Source organism: Triticum dicoccoides, chromosome 1B, assembly GCF_002162155.2.
Source record: "Triticum dicoccoides isolate Atlit2015 ecotype Zavitan chromosome 1B, WEW_v2.0, whole genome shotgun sequence".
Taxonomy (NCBI): Eukaryota; Viridiplantae; Streptophyta; class Magnoliopsida; order Poales; family Poaceae; genus Triticum; species Triticum dicoccoides.
The window spans coordinates 708293963-708311093 of NC_041381.1; the positions used below are offsets into that span (position 1 = coordinate 708293963).

Below are 17131 nucleotides of genomic sequence, written 5' to 3' on the forward strand. Positions count from 1 at the left end.
TAGGATTTTTTGCTGCTGCTGCTTGTCCGTGGGCCGGCCCAGCGCAGGGCGCTGCAGGCGCCAGGAGCACAAACGGGCGCCCGCAGCGCCGTATAGGAGCTCCCTGTAACTACAACATACGTGTCCGCCTTTTTGGAGACATTTTGGCCTTGTATTGGGCCGCTCTTCTTCGTACTACTAGGCAACATTGATTGTATTGGTCTCGGAGTAGTTGAATCCCGCATGTCAAAGTTGATTGTGTACTTTGCAATTTTTGTGGCCCAACCAACACATACGGATTTCCAGCCACGAAACATTTAACTTAATTCGCCTCACAGGTTTAAAAGATTTTGTTAATCATACAAGGGGACAGACAAATTCTTAACAAAGAAACATACACCAGAAAGGAAATGCTGTTACGAGTCTTGCAATGTAAGAGAACCTTTGGGCATTGCAATTAATTTGAGGCTGCGCGCATAGCATCATGGATTTTCAGTATGTTGCTTACATCCCGTTGGACCAAAATGCTGTGACATCTTCTGGACAGACGTGCGGCACAATGCGCAGCAGTGTTGGTTGCAAGACCAACAGTAGAGATGGTTGTTGTTTCCAATCTGCCCAAGATCCCAGCATAAATAATACAGACTCAATCCAAATGAAGCCGCATATAGTTAAGATATACTCCCTCCGTTCCCAAATATAAGTCATTCTAGATACTCCAATAAGTGACTACATACGGAGCAAAATGAGTGATTCTACACTCTAAAATATGTCTACATACATCCGTATGTTGTAATCCATTTGAAATACTAAAAAGACTTATATTTAGGAATGGAGGGAGTATATGAGTTCATTAATTACGAGCATGCTGGGAGGCTCAATCAAAAAGTAAAGATATAAGTTGCTGATTTACATACTACTACCTCTGTGCCAAATATAAGACGTTTTTGCTGAACTACAAAAACTTCTTATATTTTGCACGGAGGTAGTAACTAAAAATACACCTTGCTAGTCATGACCCATGCCAGTTACTCAAGTTGTACTAAACAGTTATACTAGGCAATCATGACTTGAGGTGAAAGCACGACTGGCCACGTGAGTAACTTTTCAAGGGAAAGACAAGTGACCACAAGTAGCAGCTGTACATGAAATAGCACCTTTCTAGTTTCTTCACGCAGAAGATAGATAATATTTGAGACGCTAGCTGGTCCTCAGATAGGTCTACAGATAAGGTATTTTTAATATTTACCTTTCGAATTGCTTGGCCACAGGTAGGACACGGGTAAGCATGTCCTCGGGCGAGCAAGGCAACCTGAGCTTGTCCAACAACCATGCGGTGTACCCTTCGATTCATTGGCATCCGCCATCTATCGATTTCAACCTGATCAAATATCACACAATCACCCCTGGAGGCAACAGCATGATTATTTGTCAAGTCACAGCTATGTCAATGAACAAAAGTTCGTACATACTACCTACTAAGAGAGAACTTACTTGAAATGATCGTATCCACTAATTGCAGCGTTGCATTGGTAGCAGAAAAATCCACCGCAGTTCCAACAGGTCATCTTATTGCATCCCTCAATCTTAGATATAGCCATCTTGCAATGCGGGCACTGCTTTGCATCCTTCAAAATTTCCTTGATACTGCATACTTCATCCATAAGCTTCTGGATGTCTCCCTTTGTTCGTGCAGACTTTTGACGTTCCTGTGTCAAACAAAAGAAAGTTAGCATTCCCAACAATCATCTAAGAAAACAATCAACTAAGGAAGAATAGAAACATATAATCTGGCATAGTCATTGTTACCAAATTTGATCATAATTTGAATTATCTTCACTGCAACCATACAGCGGATTTGTAATAAAAAAAACACATGTATATCATGCCTGCAAACACCTAGCCATGAAGTGCAGTAACTATTTACAGAACAAAACTTCCATAGTCCAAGGGCATTCAGTGTTATCCAAGGGCATAAGCTTCTGCAATCTATCAAATTAAAAGCCTACAAGAAGAACATCAGGTAACCTCTTAGATTTAGGAGACTGATATTCAAATCCATATCAGAAAGCAAATCACTCTAGAAACTCTCCATGCAAGCCACCAGTGGATACAACATCCTCAGATCCTCTCATTGCATCTGAGACCTATCTTCTTCCTATAGACACCATCCATGCCTTACCACAGCCTCCAATAACCATTGGCCAGGATCTAGTCACCATTTCTTGGAATGTTTATACTAATAAAATTTCAGTTACTCTTTACTGCCCTGGTGGAAACCAATGATCCAATCAACATGCTACCAGGTCTGACGATTGTACAGGATTTAGTAAATCAGCAATTTCTTGGCATGAACTTGTATCTCACCATTTGTTGGAATGGGTTAAAACTAATTTTCCCTCCGTTCCTTCTTATAAGGTCTATTAGTTTTTAAAAAGTCAACTATCTTTGACTAAGTTTCTAGAAATTATTATTAGCATTTACAATACCAAATCATTATCACTAGATTCAACTTGAAACTTATTTTTTACATTTTATATATTTAGTACTCCCTCCGTTCCAAAATATAAGTCTTTGGAGCGATTCCACTATGGACCACATACGGAGCAAAATGAGTGAATCTATACTCTAAAATGCATCTAGATACATCCGTATGTGGTTCATGGTGAAATCTTTACAAAGACTTATATTTATGAACGGAGGGAGTATATCAGATGTTGATAGTTCTTTCTGAAATCTTGGTCAAAGATAGCCAAGTTTGACTTTTGAAAAAACTAATACACCCTATATCTAGGAAGGGAGGGAGTATATTTTACGGTATTTTTCACTGCCCTATAATGGAAACCAATGATCAAAGGGCAGGAGGGACAGAATTAAAGCTTTAAGCCAAGAATTGATTGGGACAAGGTAAACCATCCCCTCTGTCCAAAAGGTATTGATTCTAAAACATTTAGTAAATTATATGTCAGTATGGTGGATTACTGCACAGTTACATTTGAGAACCTTCTTGCTAGTGTTACCAAACATTCTCTATAAGTTCATGCTCACAGAATGCAGAACATGATTTGCCAACCTTGGCCCACTGAGGACTTGAGGTAAGTGACCTAATAGCAATAGATTTTCCACTAATGTTTGGATATAATTAAACTACTGTGGACCCGCACTGGGGACACCCTTTCAGCACAGACCACAGAAGGAAGGGTCTAGCTTGACCCCTGAGTCCAGGACCAAGAATTGTCCACTAGACATCCTTCTTCTACCAACCAGCGCCGACCACAGCGCCTTCCCGTCTCCGCCAGCCTCCAGTGAGCTACCCGTCTACCCGTATAACCTCCGAAGTAAAAGACATAGCATAAACATATTGCAAAAGTGTGAGATAGTCCTCCTACCTCCAAAATTTGAAGTTTTTCTTCTGCAGATAAACATTCAACCCCAACATGACGTCGCCCTCTACAAAGTGCGCAGAAGCTGAACAAACAACTTGGACACACGGCTTCATCACCTGCATCTTCCAAGCAAGCAGTTTGACATCTCGGACAATAAACGACATCAACCATTGCATCAAGAGTTCTCTGAAGAAGCAATGTTTCCCAACGTTCAAACTCGTCCTCCCCTAGCAACCTTTTCAATATATTGGGAGGAACAACGGCTCCACATTTTGTATCGGGACACAACAACTTCACTACAGTTCCTTCCTTGACATGCATTTTGCAATATGTTTGCATGCATTTCTGGCAAAAGAAATGATGGCATGGAAGTTTGATGAAATCGACACCTGATGAAGCAATAATTTAGATTTTTAAACTCAGAAATAGAAGTGAAATTCAAATAACAAGGATTAACAAATGAAAATGGAAAACATAAACTCAGTACCATGTTTCTGAAGTTTACATGTTTACAAAGAAAACAGTTTCACTAAGAACAAGGGCTCGATCACAGGGACTGATGAACTGCTATCTCAAAATGAGAACCTATAACATGGCACATATATTACTATGTGGCGGTTATTTCTGTCATAAAAAAATAGGAAAATAGACATCAAATGTTGTAAGTATAACATAGCAGAAGACTTGTATTGTAACACTTGTGCAAATTAACAGTTGTGTGAAAATGGAAGAAGGAGTTACCAGGAAACTCGCTGAAACAAATTGCGCAGTAATGGATAGCATACAAAAAGGCCTCATGACGCTTATCATCATTGTATCTAATAATCCTTGGAATTGTAACATCAGGTGGAGCATTGTGTGTTAAAGCACGCTTATCCCCACCATCTTGAGCACACGTTTGATCACCCTTGCTTAAAATTATCTCATCACCAAACCCTAAGTAAGAAAGGGAAGAGCTTTGGAGCCGTTGCACCCACTGATATATTACTTCCATGCCCTGTTGCTCTTCCCAGGTCATATCCAGCATGTGACATAATGATGAAATCATCACTCTGTCCAGCCATTCGGTGGATATAGTGAAAAAGGGTGGTTGATGGCTAGGGTATGACGAAGGCAGGAGGCATGATAGCAGCATCGAAGGTAAATGCTGAACCCTAAACTTGTAAAACAGCTCATCGCTGGCATCGCCATCATGACCATGTACTTGCTTATAATCTAGTGCTCCAGTACCAAAACCGAGCCTCACCGATACATCTTTACCATCTTCTGGGATCTCAATATTCACATGAACCTGTAATGACAGCAAGAGATGCCCTTACAGATAAGAAAGAATGTGACCTGAAAATTGATGGTGAGGGGGGATATATATATACCTGGAAAGATCGCTGACCCTCCTTTCTATTGAACATGACTAGGTTGTCGCCGAAAATCGCTTCCAGGGCACATATCTGGGACATCAAACTAAGATAAGTGATAACACATGTCCAAGTAAAAAAAAAAAGATAACAACAAAATAAGTAGAATTAAGATAACGCATGACCTGATAAAGTAGTGAACTTTACGATTCTTGGTTCCACAGTGCTCTCAGTGTGCATCCTTGTAGTGAGATATAAAAAAAAAACAATAATTCTAGCCCTCAAGAACCAGCAGCAGGACAAAGAAAGAATCAGCAAGTAAAGCAGCAGGACCAAGAATCATAAAGTTCACTACTTTATCATCATCACCATATATCCATGGCAGGGGCAACGAAGCTACTCGCAATATACTGACCAATTCCCAGATCTACTGCGGGGTGCGGTGGTTTGAACCTTGTCTGCAACTAACTATCTCGCTCTCTTTCAAGCTTAATTCGAAAGCGCGCAGATCTACTGCAAAAAACATCACGAATCGCAACAAGGAGGGAGATCACCTCGTCCTCCTGCCTCTGATGGTTGGCGCGCACCTCCTCCTCAGTTAACTCCACTCTCTCCCGACCGAATCCCACCAGCTCGTGGAGCCTTCTCAAGTCCTCTTCCTCCGGGCCGCCACCCACCGCGGCGGTGCCGGATGAAGAAGCTTCCACCGGCGGCGCGGGGGCCTCGGGACGCGGAGGCGGCGTCTCCACGGGTGCATCCTCGGCGGCGGAGGCGTCGAGGTCGAGGCGTCGGAGTGCGTCGGCGGCGGCCTTCCCATCCCCCTTGGACGATTTCCGAGGCATCGCCGTCGAACTCCTCGGCGGTGGGGATGTGCCGGCAGGAATGGCGATTAGATGGAAAATTCGGTCACGGTGCTTTTTTGGCATTCCGTTTTGGACCGAATGAATTTTCCGCGCGTTCGGGCCCAAAATGTATTCTGGCGAGAACAAAACAACTTTGGTCTCCAGTGCCGAAGACCCTATTTGCCGCTCTTTGCGACAGGTTGCTGTTTTGCATCTTTTTTTTTCTTTTTTAGGTAAATTGCTGTTTTGCGGGTTTTGGGAACCTTATGATGTTTCTATCCGGTTTGGTGAATCTTCTAGAAGGTTCCTCAACCGGTTTTTATTTTTCAGTTACTTTTTTATATATATTTCTCCTCTTTTCTTTTATTTTTTTTCTATTTATTTTTTATTTTCATGCATTTCTTTCTTTTTTATTAAAATTATTTTATGTTTTTAGAAAATGTTCGTATTTTTCAAATTTTGTTCAAATATTTGGAAAAAGTCTCTGTTTTCAAAATTTGTTCAGAAATTCCAAAAAAAATAATTTCATATTCCAAAAAGTTTAGCGTTTCAAAAAATGTTCACATTTTCTAAACAATCACAAACTAAAATTTCAACAATAAACCCTCAAAAAAAAGTTCAAGAATTTTCTTCCTTTTTTCAAAATCTTTTAACACATCCAAAAAATGTTCATGTTTCAAGGTTTGTCCAAAAATACAAAAAATGATACCTTTTTCAAATTTATTCACAAAATCAACAAACATGAAGTTTTCAAATGTTCACAAATTCAAAATTTTGTTTGTGTTTTCAAAATTTGTTCTCCAATTCAAAAAATGTTCAGGGGGATTTCGAAAACATTTTTAGTTTTCTAAAAATTGTTCATAATTTCAAAAAATGTTAACATTTTCACTTTTGTTTCTTGTTTTTCAAAAAAAAATGTGTACACAAGTTTTTTTTCAAAATTCGTAGATCTGGTTTTTAAGTTTTGTGGCCACTGTTAGATTCTTTAAGATCCATGTTGTAATTCTTTCTGTCGTGGTGGCTAGCGCGGCGTGTGCGTCTACATCAGTTGGTGGGTTCGATCCGCATCGCAAGTTGTTTTTGTGATTTTTACCTGCCGAAGCGGAGCCACCACAAATGGGCCTGCCTAGGGTGAGCCGCCCCCTGTGCGAATCCATGACTCCTTGCCGCAATAAGCGGCATATAAGAGGTCCCCTCCCGTGCCTTCGAGCCCAAAATACATTCTGACTTAGAGCATATACAATGATTTGTTGCTGCTCAAAAGGATATACAATGATTGATTTCCCCTCAAAAAATGCTTGATAGGACGGTCTTTTGTTAGCATGCAATTTAGATATGGCAATAAAAACATGGCTACAATAGTTATCTTTAGCCTTATCAAAAATAATTAGCTATTCCTAAAAACATGATGAGATATATTATACTAAGAAATCATCTCTTAAATAATACTTCCTCCGTTCCAAAATAGATGACACAATTTTATACTAAAGTTAGTACAAAGTTGAGTCATCTATTTCGGAACGGAGGGAGTACTAGAAGACAAGCGGACAGGGCGTTTTGGTGCCTGAGCCTAGCTGGTCCCGGTATCTCTGCCTTCGATTCCATGCTCGGGATCCGTGAAATGAGGGCTGGCGTGCGAGACGCAGCTCATGGAAAATAGGAAGCTATGCGGAATACAGGAGGCCGTGGGGGTATGTTTCGGATGGAGAATACGTGGGGCTGGTCTCGTCTGTGGCCTAGGACGTCAATGTTCTGGCCGTTCCATGGATCATATATGGGGAACAAGATTGGGCCTGAATAGCTGAGCCGTTTTGTCGAATACGTTTGGGGCACACGTGCGTCTCGTTTGTTCCGGAAACCCTTTCTGCCCAACCACCCCAGACCCCCCCGCCCCAAGTAAAAGTTGCAGTGGCCTCCGCCTACCACGACCGCAAGAACGCCCCGGCCGCCCCCAATCCATCCGCTGGTATGTCTTCATTGTATCTACTTTTTCAAACTCTTTTGTCCTTGTTTTTGACTGTAATTTGCATGATTTGAATGGAACTAACCAGGACTAACGATATTTTCAGCAGCATTGTCATGATGTTATTTTTGTGCAGAAATAAAAGTTTTCGGAATGACCTGAAACTTCACGGAGATTATTTTTGAAATAAATAAAAAATATTGGCAAAAAAATCAACTAGAGGGGACCCATACCCTGTCCACAAGGGTGGAGTGTGCGCCCACCCCCTGGGGCGCACCCTCTGGTCTTGTGGGTCCAATGAAGCTCCACTGACCTCAACTCCAACTTCATATATTTACGTTCGAGGAGAAAAAATCAGAGAGAAGGATTCATTGTGTTTTACGATACGGAGTCGCCGCCGCCTGTTCTTCCTCGGGAGGGCAGTTCTGGAGTTTGTTTTGGGCTCCGGAGAGGGGAAATTATCGCCGTCGTCGTCATCAACCATCCTCCATCACCAATTTTATGATGTTCACCGCCGTGCGTGAGTAATTCCATCTTAGGCTTGCTGGACAGTGACGGATTGGATGAGATTTACCATCTAATCGAGTTAGTTTTGTTAGGGTTTGATCCCTAGTATCCATTATGTTTTAAGATTGATGTTGCTATGACTTTGCTATGTTTAATGCTTGTCACTAGGGCCCGAGTGACATGATTTCAGATTTGAACCTATTATGTTTTCATGAATACGTGTATTCTTGATCCTATCTTGCAAGTTATAGTCACCTACTACGTGTTATGATCCGGCAACCCCGGTGTGACACACTACAAAAAAAATACACTTGCGTGATGATACGTGTTTGTCACAGTAGGTGACGTTTTCTATCATGCATGTACATCCATGATGATTTAAGACAGAATCAAGATAGTCATACATGTGCAATCCTAGAAGTGTTCCATGACATTACCAAAATTATCATCACAGAAGTGTCCACTTCCATGACGATAAATCACGCGTCATAGAAGTGATTTCGTCAAGGGTGACCGACATGTCGTATCCACCGTAACGGGACGCCGTTAAGCATCATTCAGCTATCGGGTCCGGTTTTGGATCTGATAACCCGCTAACAGCCACGACCAATGCCGATTTTCCATGTGTAAAATTCGCATTGGTCGACGGAACCACGCGCCAACTCCGCGTTGGCACATGTGTCACTCATCCAACGGTCGAGATGGGCCTATGATATGTTGACACGTGGAAGGGCCCAAAAGTGGCCCATAAAGTTTAAATGGGTCGGCCCAACTAAAGGCCCAGAAGATTTAGCGAACAATAATGGGTCGGCCCAGCAAAAGACCCACAAGATTTTCAAACCATAATGGGCCGGCCCAGCTACAGGCCCAACATTTTCGGTTAAGGCCCGTAGGCTAGTGTCAAATCGGTCCGTCAATGGCCCATCCTAAACATGTCATCATCGCGGCCCATGGTCACTTCTGGCCTGTTAATAGTTCGCTAGGTATTTGGGCCGAATTACGGTCCGGTGTATTTTCGGTCTGTTAAAGGTCCTGCTTCATTTGGGCCCATTTACAGGCCATTGAAACTTTCGGCCCATAAATGACCGTGAAGGATTTGGGTCATATTCGGCCATGTCTGACATTCAGCCTGTTAGAGGCCCACTATAGATTTGGGCCACTTTCGGCTTGTTGTGATTTTCGACCTGTTAACGTCAGACAAAATCCATGGGCCATATGTGGCCCAACGTCACATCGGGTCCATTAACGACCCATATAAAAATGACGCTAATCAAGCCCGACCAAACTTCCGGCCTGTTAAAGGCCCATGTATTAGGTCGGCGCATTTAGGGCCCGTCCGAATTTCGGCCTGTGAAAGATCCGCATTGTAAATGGGCCACCATTTCGGCCTGCTAAGACCAGTGGGTTATTTGGCACAATCAGGGCCCAATCTCACTTTCGGCCTATTAAAGGTCCATGATTTTTATGGGCTCGAGATATTTACACCTGTAAACGGCCAATTGTTACTGAGGTCCCAAATTATGTTTAGACCTGTTAAAGGCCCACTATGGGCAGAGGCCTACCTGAAAAATATGTAAGCTTATGCTGATTTAGGCCCAGATATTTTTAATGGGCTACATGCAAATTTCGGTCGAGAATCGTTTTTAGCCCAATTGGAATGGGCCCGACGAATGTTGGCATGTTGGGCTCCTACGAAGCTTTCGACCGAATATATTACTAAGATAAACCTACACTATACAAAAATAGCGTCGTAATTACTGCAGCCTTTGGCATCATCATAAATGTTGTATCACAACAAAATAAATTCCAACCGTACAACAAAAGGCATGTTGGCATAAAGTTTACAGTCCTTGCAGATAAAAGCACCATCAGATGTATAGAAGCACATATCATTTGACCTGAGTGCTATTGTTTCAGGCTGTAGAATCTGACGGAGCAGCATGATCTTCACCTTTTTCTGCCATTGCTCTTGAAGAACGAAGTAAATGTCTAATAGTCTGGTTTCAAAACCATTCATATCTTGACGACATTTGTCGACCACTATTCTTGTTTCCGAAACGACGTCCATTAGGGATTGGACTTGTGTCTAGAGCACAGATATATCACTCTGTCTAGCTGGAAGATTTTGTTCAGTAGGCGATTTGGACGAGGTTACCTTGACAACCAACCCAGAATTACGCAGGAAGGTGCTTTTTGCACTGTTAGTGGAGAGTTACTGATGCACTGCAGCAAGAGGTGACATTGTGCCTGTGGTAGCCTCGTCACATTCAGGTGGTTGTGACTGTTCAATCATTTGTTCGATAGCTTGCTGAAAGTTTGAACTTGTAGATTAGTGTACTAGATAAGTTACTAATGAGACAAAAACAAACAAAGTAGGTTACACGTTTATACATAACTTATTTTGGTGAACTACTGTAATACATTAGCATGTATTGTAGTGCCAACTACATAATAAGATCACTTTCGGAACATATGTCCATGTAGCATGCCTACTATATTGTCTATTTCCTCACATTCGTTGACATCTAAGGATAAAGAGATATGGTTTAAAGTAGGATGAATATAGTATGACATCATTCATATCATGGACAAACAGATATAAAACAAACATGCTATTATATCATTGTGTGCGCACGTGAACATAACAACTAGATTACAAATCAAGACCAGAAGAATATCCTTCATCTCTTTTAAACCATGTAAGGTGAAATGATACGTTAAGACAACTGTGCATCAAAGTGAACAGAGTAACTGACATTGGCTGCAAACCAAGTAGTTAAATGAACACATCACAGTACCAACCAGTTCAAATGCAGGAGGAATAAGGACTTACAACAACGACTTAAACTGGTGTGCTCATGCCCTTCATCTTGCTGGTGTGGTAATCCTTGAAGATTTGCACTGCATTCAGTTCAGGTTCTTTTTGGTCCGCACGGGCTTTCCTCTGTATTTGGAACAAGTCAATATAGATACGATAATATGGCACAAAAAAAGAAGGAAGTAGCAGCTATTTACAAGAGCCTCGCAGTGTGCAATATAGCTACGAGATCCTGTTGTCTGTTGGAATTTCACTTTAGAACGGTTGGTCTTGTTCTTCAAACAGTTAGCCTAGAAGAACATACACTTGTAAGGCACATACATAAATACAAGTTCAATATGTGGTCTTATCAAATACATATAGCCTACCTGATACTTTAGATCAGACCAGTGTTTAACAAGGGTTGTTCAGTCCTCATCTGTAATATATTTCACTGGAGATGTTTGGGCGATTTCATTGTTAGCCTTGCCTTCGAAGTGAGATTTTCTAAGGTGGTACCGATACTTCGCAGAGCAGACTGAAAAACATGAGTGCATGCTTGTTTAGTTGCATCACCTTTAGAATCCAACTTGAACCTCATCTGTTGAAAAAACAATGTGAGTCTTATTAGGAGGAAGCTAGAAAGTATGGGACAGAGCAAGACAATATTATTAATTGCGATGAATAACATTACTTACGGATAAATGGTCAAGGAAGGTGTTAAACTGGGTATTGTCTTTCTCATTCCTGTACTGGATCCACGTTGGGAGGATACGTGCATGACACCTAACGGCAACGGCTGCCTCTGATACTAACTTGGCTGACTCTGTAGCATCACATGGCCTTTTTAAACCTGCCTCAAAATGGATATCCATTCTTTCTCCTTTAGATTTTGTTAATCTGTCAAGCATTATCCCTGATGTCTGTTTTCGCTTGCGCCGTGATGCTAGTTCAACAACGAATATGGAAAGTGTTAGTGTACATCAAACTGTGAGAGTACATATAAAGGATCATTCAACTGCAACTTGACTCGGTCAGGTACCGTCTTGGTGTTGATGCTCATGAGGTTCATCTGATCTTGCCAAGTCCTGTTGTGTCAGCAATGCTTCAGAAGTAGTGTTAGGTGTGAAGGCAGCTTGGAAACTGGCCAGTTCCAGAGCAAACGAACGAGTAACTTGTTGAGATGCTGGTATATTTGAAGCGAATGATGCAGCTGGTGGAGCAGGTGATACTGTGTTTGTAGATTTAGCCGGTGGACTTGGACCTTCTACTGCACTATAAGTACCAACAGAATCTCGGCGGCAGATCCTTTTCCGTTTCACCCGACGAGTAACACCACTCCCTACTATATTCTTTTCCTTGCTCTTTTTTGACTTTGCCATGTCAAGCCGTACCCACAACATAAAAGAATAAAATTGCTCTTCAGAACTCATTGATGCATGATACAGACAAACAATACTTTGATGTAAGACAACCGTATGAGGATGGAATATATAAGAAAAACAGGATGGCATGACATATTCACAGCTACGATGGGTAAACTAAGCAAAATGATTTTCAAGAAAATAGAAGTAATGCAAGCTAGACTCCATATGAAAGATGCAACCAATATTACTCTGCCAAGTTAAAAGTGTTTAAGTGGCAGTTCGAAAAATTAGAAGCAGTACAACATAGAAATCAATGCAAGATGCAACCACTATCAAACTGCCATGTTAAAAGTGTCCAATCATGAGTGACTGATGCGGGATACACAACAACAGTACTTTCATGTAAGAACATGGTATGATAGATAGATGCAGTGTATTCTAGACACAGAAAGCCATGTCATATGCACATGTATAATGTACAAAATCAGCAGGTGCAATTTAATCAAAATAGAAGAAATACAGGCTAGACAAGATATGCAACATGAAACCAATTATCACACTGTCAACTTAGAGCAAGCACCTGCGATGGTGGAGTACGGGAGATGGACTCATCATGTAGACTTGGGACTTCAACTTCATTAGTAGTAGCAGTGGCAAATCTAGAGAGTCTCTGTTTGCGTCGGTGCGGAGGACCACCAACATCCCCTAACTTACTCTTTTCCTTCCTATTTTCTGATATTGCCTTATGAAGTCAAAACCACAAGAAGATGAATAAAATTAGCTCTGCATAACTGGTTGATGCATGATATAGACGAACACTACTTTGATGTAAGGCAAGCGCAGGATAGGAGGATGGAATATATACAAAAAAAGACAGCATTGCATATTCACACGTACGATATGAGGATGGAATATGTATGAAAAAACAGTAAGCAGAAGGCATTTCAACAAAATTAGAAGAAATTAAAGCTAGGCACCATATGAACATGCAACCAATATCACTCTATCAGGTAAAAAGTGTCTCGTCATAAGTGCCATTTCCAGAAATTAGAAGCAGTACATGCTAGAAGACAATGCAAGATGCAACCTACATCACAGTCCCAAGTTAAATGTGTCTTATGGGTAAGTGATCGTTGCAGGTATAAGTTGTAGGCTATGCAGATACAATTCAGCATAATCAAAAGCAATACAAACTAGACATCATACGGAAAACACAACCACATATAACAGTTCCAAGTTAGAGCAAGCACCTGTGATGGTGGAGTAGGGGAGATGTGCTCATCATGTACATGTATGTTCTAGAAACATGAACACATGTCATATTCACAGGCATTATGTGTAAAGTAAGCAGATGCAATTCAACAAAATTAGAAGCAATACAAGCTAGACATCATACGCAACATGCAACCACATATAATAGTGCCAAGTTAGAGCAAGCACATGTGATGGTGGAGTAGGGGAGATGTGCTCATCATCTACACAGCTACGTTGACTATCCAGCCTTGTGTTGTCTTGTGAATCTTGTTGGGAGGATGGCGGAGTAGAATCTGTAGAGACCCCCTAATTGAGTTGCTCCGAAGGACCACCATATCATCCACTGCCGGACTAATTTCCTTCAGTTGTAATGATTTTGCATTGTGAAGTCAAACCGAGAAGAAAAAGGAATAAAATTTGCTCTTCAGAACTCATTCATGCATGATACTGACGAACACTACTCGGATGAAAGGCAAACACATGATGCAAGGATGGAATATGTACGAAAAACAGGATGGCATGACATATTCACACCTATGATGTGGTAACTAAGCAGAAGGCATTTCACCAAATTAGAAGCACTGCAAGCTAGACACCATATGAAAGATGCAACCAATATCACTCCGCCAAGTTCAAACTGTATGACGTTTCAACAAATTAGAAGCAGTACATGCTAGAAATCATATGCAAGACACAACCAATATCACAGTGGCGACTTAAAGGTGCCTTATCATAAGTGACTGATGCGGGATATGCAAGAACAATAGTCTGATGTAAGAACATGGTATGATCAGATATAGTGTGTTCTTAGAAACAGGAACACATGTCATATTCACAGGCATTTTGTGTAAAGTAAGCAGATGCAATTCAACAAAGTTAGAAGCAATACAGGCTAGACATCATACGCAACATGCAACCACATATAATAGTGCCAAGTTAGAGCAAGCACCTGTGATGGTGGAGTGGGGGAGATGTGCTCATCATCTACACAGCTACATTGACTGTCTAGCATTGCGTTGTCTTGCGAATCTTGTTGGGAGGATGGCGGAGTAGAATCTGTAGAGAACCTCCATTTCAGTTGCTCGGAAGGACCACCATCATCCATTTCCTTGCCAATTTCCTTCGGCTTTATTGATTTTGCATTTTGAGGTCAAACCGACAAGAAAAAGGAATATAATTCGCTCTTCAGAACTATGATGTGGTAACTAAGCAGAAGGCACTTCAACAAATTAGAAGCACTGCAAGCTAGACACCATATGGAAGGTGCAATCAATATCACTCTGCCAAGTTAAAACTGTCTCGTCATAGGTGGCGTTCATAAAACTAGAAGCACTACATGCTAGAAATCATATTCAAGACGCAAACCAATATCACACTGCCAACTTAAAGGTGTCACTACAAAAAAATACACTTCCGTGATGATACGTGTTTGTCACAGTAGGTCGCGTTTTTTGTCATGCATGTACATCCATGACAAATTTATGACAGAATCAAGATAGTCATACCTGTGCTGTCGTAGAAGTGTTCCATGACATTACCAAAATTATCATCACGGAAGTGTCCACTTCCATGACGATAAATCGCGCATCACAGAAGTGCTTTCGTCAAGGGTGACTGACAGGTGGCATCCACCGTAACGGAATGCCATTAAGCTATCGGGTCAGGTTTTGGATCCGATAACCCGTTAACAGCCCCGACCACTAGGGATTTTCCACGTGTAAAATCATCATTGTTTGGAGGAAACACGTGTCGGCTCATCGTTGGGACAGATGTCATCCACTCATTGGACAGAAGGCGCCTATGATACGTCGAAACGTGGCACGGCCCAACAAGTTTAAATGGGCCGGCCCAACTAAAGGCCCACAAGATTTTGCGGCCCTTAATGGGCCGGCCCAGTTAAAGGCCCACGAGATTTTGCGGACTATAATGGGCTGGCCCAGCTAAAGGCCCACAAGATTTCGTGGGCCATAATGGGCCGGCCAAGGTAAAGGCCCACAAGATTTTTGTGTGCCATAATGGGCCGACCCAGGTAAAGGCCCACAAAATTCTCGCGGATCATAATGGGCCAGCCCAGCTAAAGGCCCACGAGATTGCGTGGACATTAATGGGCCGGCCCAGCTGTAGGCCCACAAGATTTTGAGGACCCTAGTAGGCCGGCCCATTAACTGGCTGCCATGTTTTGGGCCAAATGCCGGCCCATAATTGATCCGGTCCATTAATGGCCTGCCACGTTCCGGGCCTAATAATGGCCCATATAAGATCCGGCCCGTTAAAAGCCTCCCACTTTCTGGGCCAAATCACGCCCCGATCAGGTCCGGCCCTTTAAGAGGCTTTGGGCTCAATTATGACCCATATCAGATTCGGCCCGTTGACTGGACACTATGCTTTTGGGCCCACTTGCTAAAGGCCCATTTAGTAATTCGACCTGATATTAGTTTCGGCCTGTTAAGGGCCCATTTAACATTTCGGCCCTATATTAATTTTGGCCTGTTAAAAGCCCGTCATATAGTTGGGCCTAACTACGACCCGGTTTGCATCCGGCCTGCTCGCAGCCGATATCTGATTGGGCCAAACAAGGACCGAGATAACTTTGGCCTGTTAAAAGCCCGTGAATTGATTCGCACAATCATGGGCCAGGGTCCATTTCGGGCTGCCGCCGGCCGTGAGCTATTCGGCACGTTGCAGGCCCAACCTACTTCTCAGCCTCCTAAAATCCCATTGAGTTTTCTTGCGAAAAGAGAGCCGGGGGTTACTCGTCCTATTAAAGGCCCGAATCTACTAGTGGGCCAGTTTGACGGGGCCCATGATGCGGATCATATATCGTGATTGCATGACGACCCGATTATGTACCGTAATTTTACGGTTTGGCCGGTTTACTGCAAAGACAGGACATATATATAGTAAAATAACTGCAGCATCGTGAATAAGAAAAAACCTAGACTATACAATAAAGAAATTACGACATATTACATCCACTAGGCATCAAAGTTCGCCACTATGATAATAAAGCACAAGTAGACAGCAGATTACATACACTGGGCATCAAAGATCGCCAACAGTGCAAATAAACACGCCGACAAAATAATATACAAAACCGAAAGCACTTCAATAGAGTTCAAGAAAGGTTAGCCCTGCTGGGGAGCTGCAACGCAAGCAGCTGAGCAAGATGATGAGACTGCGCTTGTTCAACACTTATATCTTCCTCACTCTGAAAGATAAACAAGCAGACAGATGACATGTTTCGCACATAAAAGTATCAGTGCTGACAATTCATCACATTTCTTACTGACAAATAAAGTGACACAGTTTAAAATTGCATTAACACAATATGGTATTGTTCAGGTCAAGACATGGCAGGAAATGACATTGTGAAGGAGTTGGCAGCTTCACGACACCACTGGATTACAGATCAAGAACTCATAAGTATCAATGGTTAGTGTGCTGTCAATTTATCCCATTTCAGATTGGCAAATAAAGAGACGGTTTAAATAATAGTAGAATGATATGACATTGTTCATAGTTAAGACATTGCAGAATATGACATTGTGCTGTAGTGGGTAGGTTCACCACACCACTGGATTACGGATGAAGAACAGAAGCATACATGCAGTGCAAAAGAAGATCACTTGCTCTGAATAGTTTAATTTACATGGTATGAAGAAGGAACTTGGTTGTACAACT

At 41.9% G+C, this 17131-nt stretch overlaps 1 protein-coding gene across 1 annotated transcript; it reads right to left on the bottom strand.

Annotated features, from left to right (window-relative positions):
* Nucleotides 1-278: 278 nt before the first annotated feature.
* Nucleotides 279-5646, bottom strand: LOC119349862 (E3 ubiquitin-protein ligase RNF14-like). The gene is made up of 7 exons (XM_037617956.1): nucleotides 5275-5646; nucleotides 4739-4813; nucleotides 4107-4656; nucleotides 3369-3754; nucleotides 1474-1688; nucleotides 1229-1385; nucleotides 279-593 (listed from the first exon to the last, which is right to left on the bottom strand). The coding sequence occupies exons 1-7, from the start codon at nucleotides 5644-5646 to the stop codon at nucleotides 462-464; spliced, it is 1887 nt and encodes a 628-aa protein (XP_037473853.1). The 3' UTR covers nucleotides 279-461.
* Nucleotides 5647-17131: the final 11485 nt, after the last annotated feature.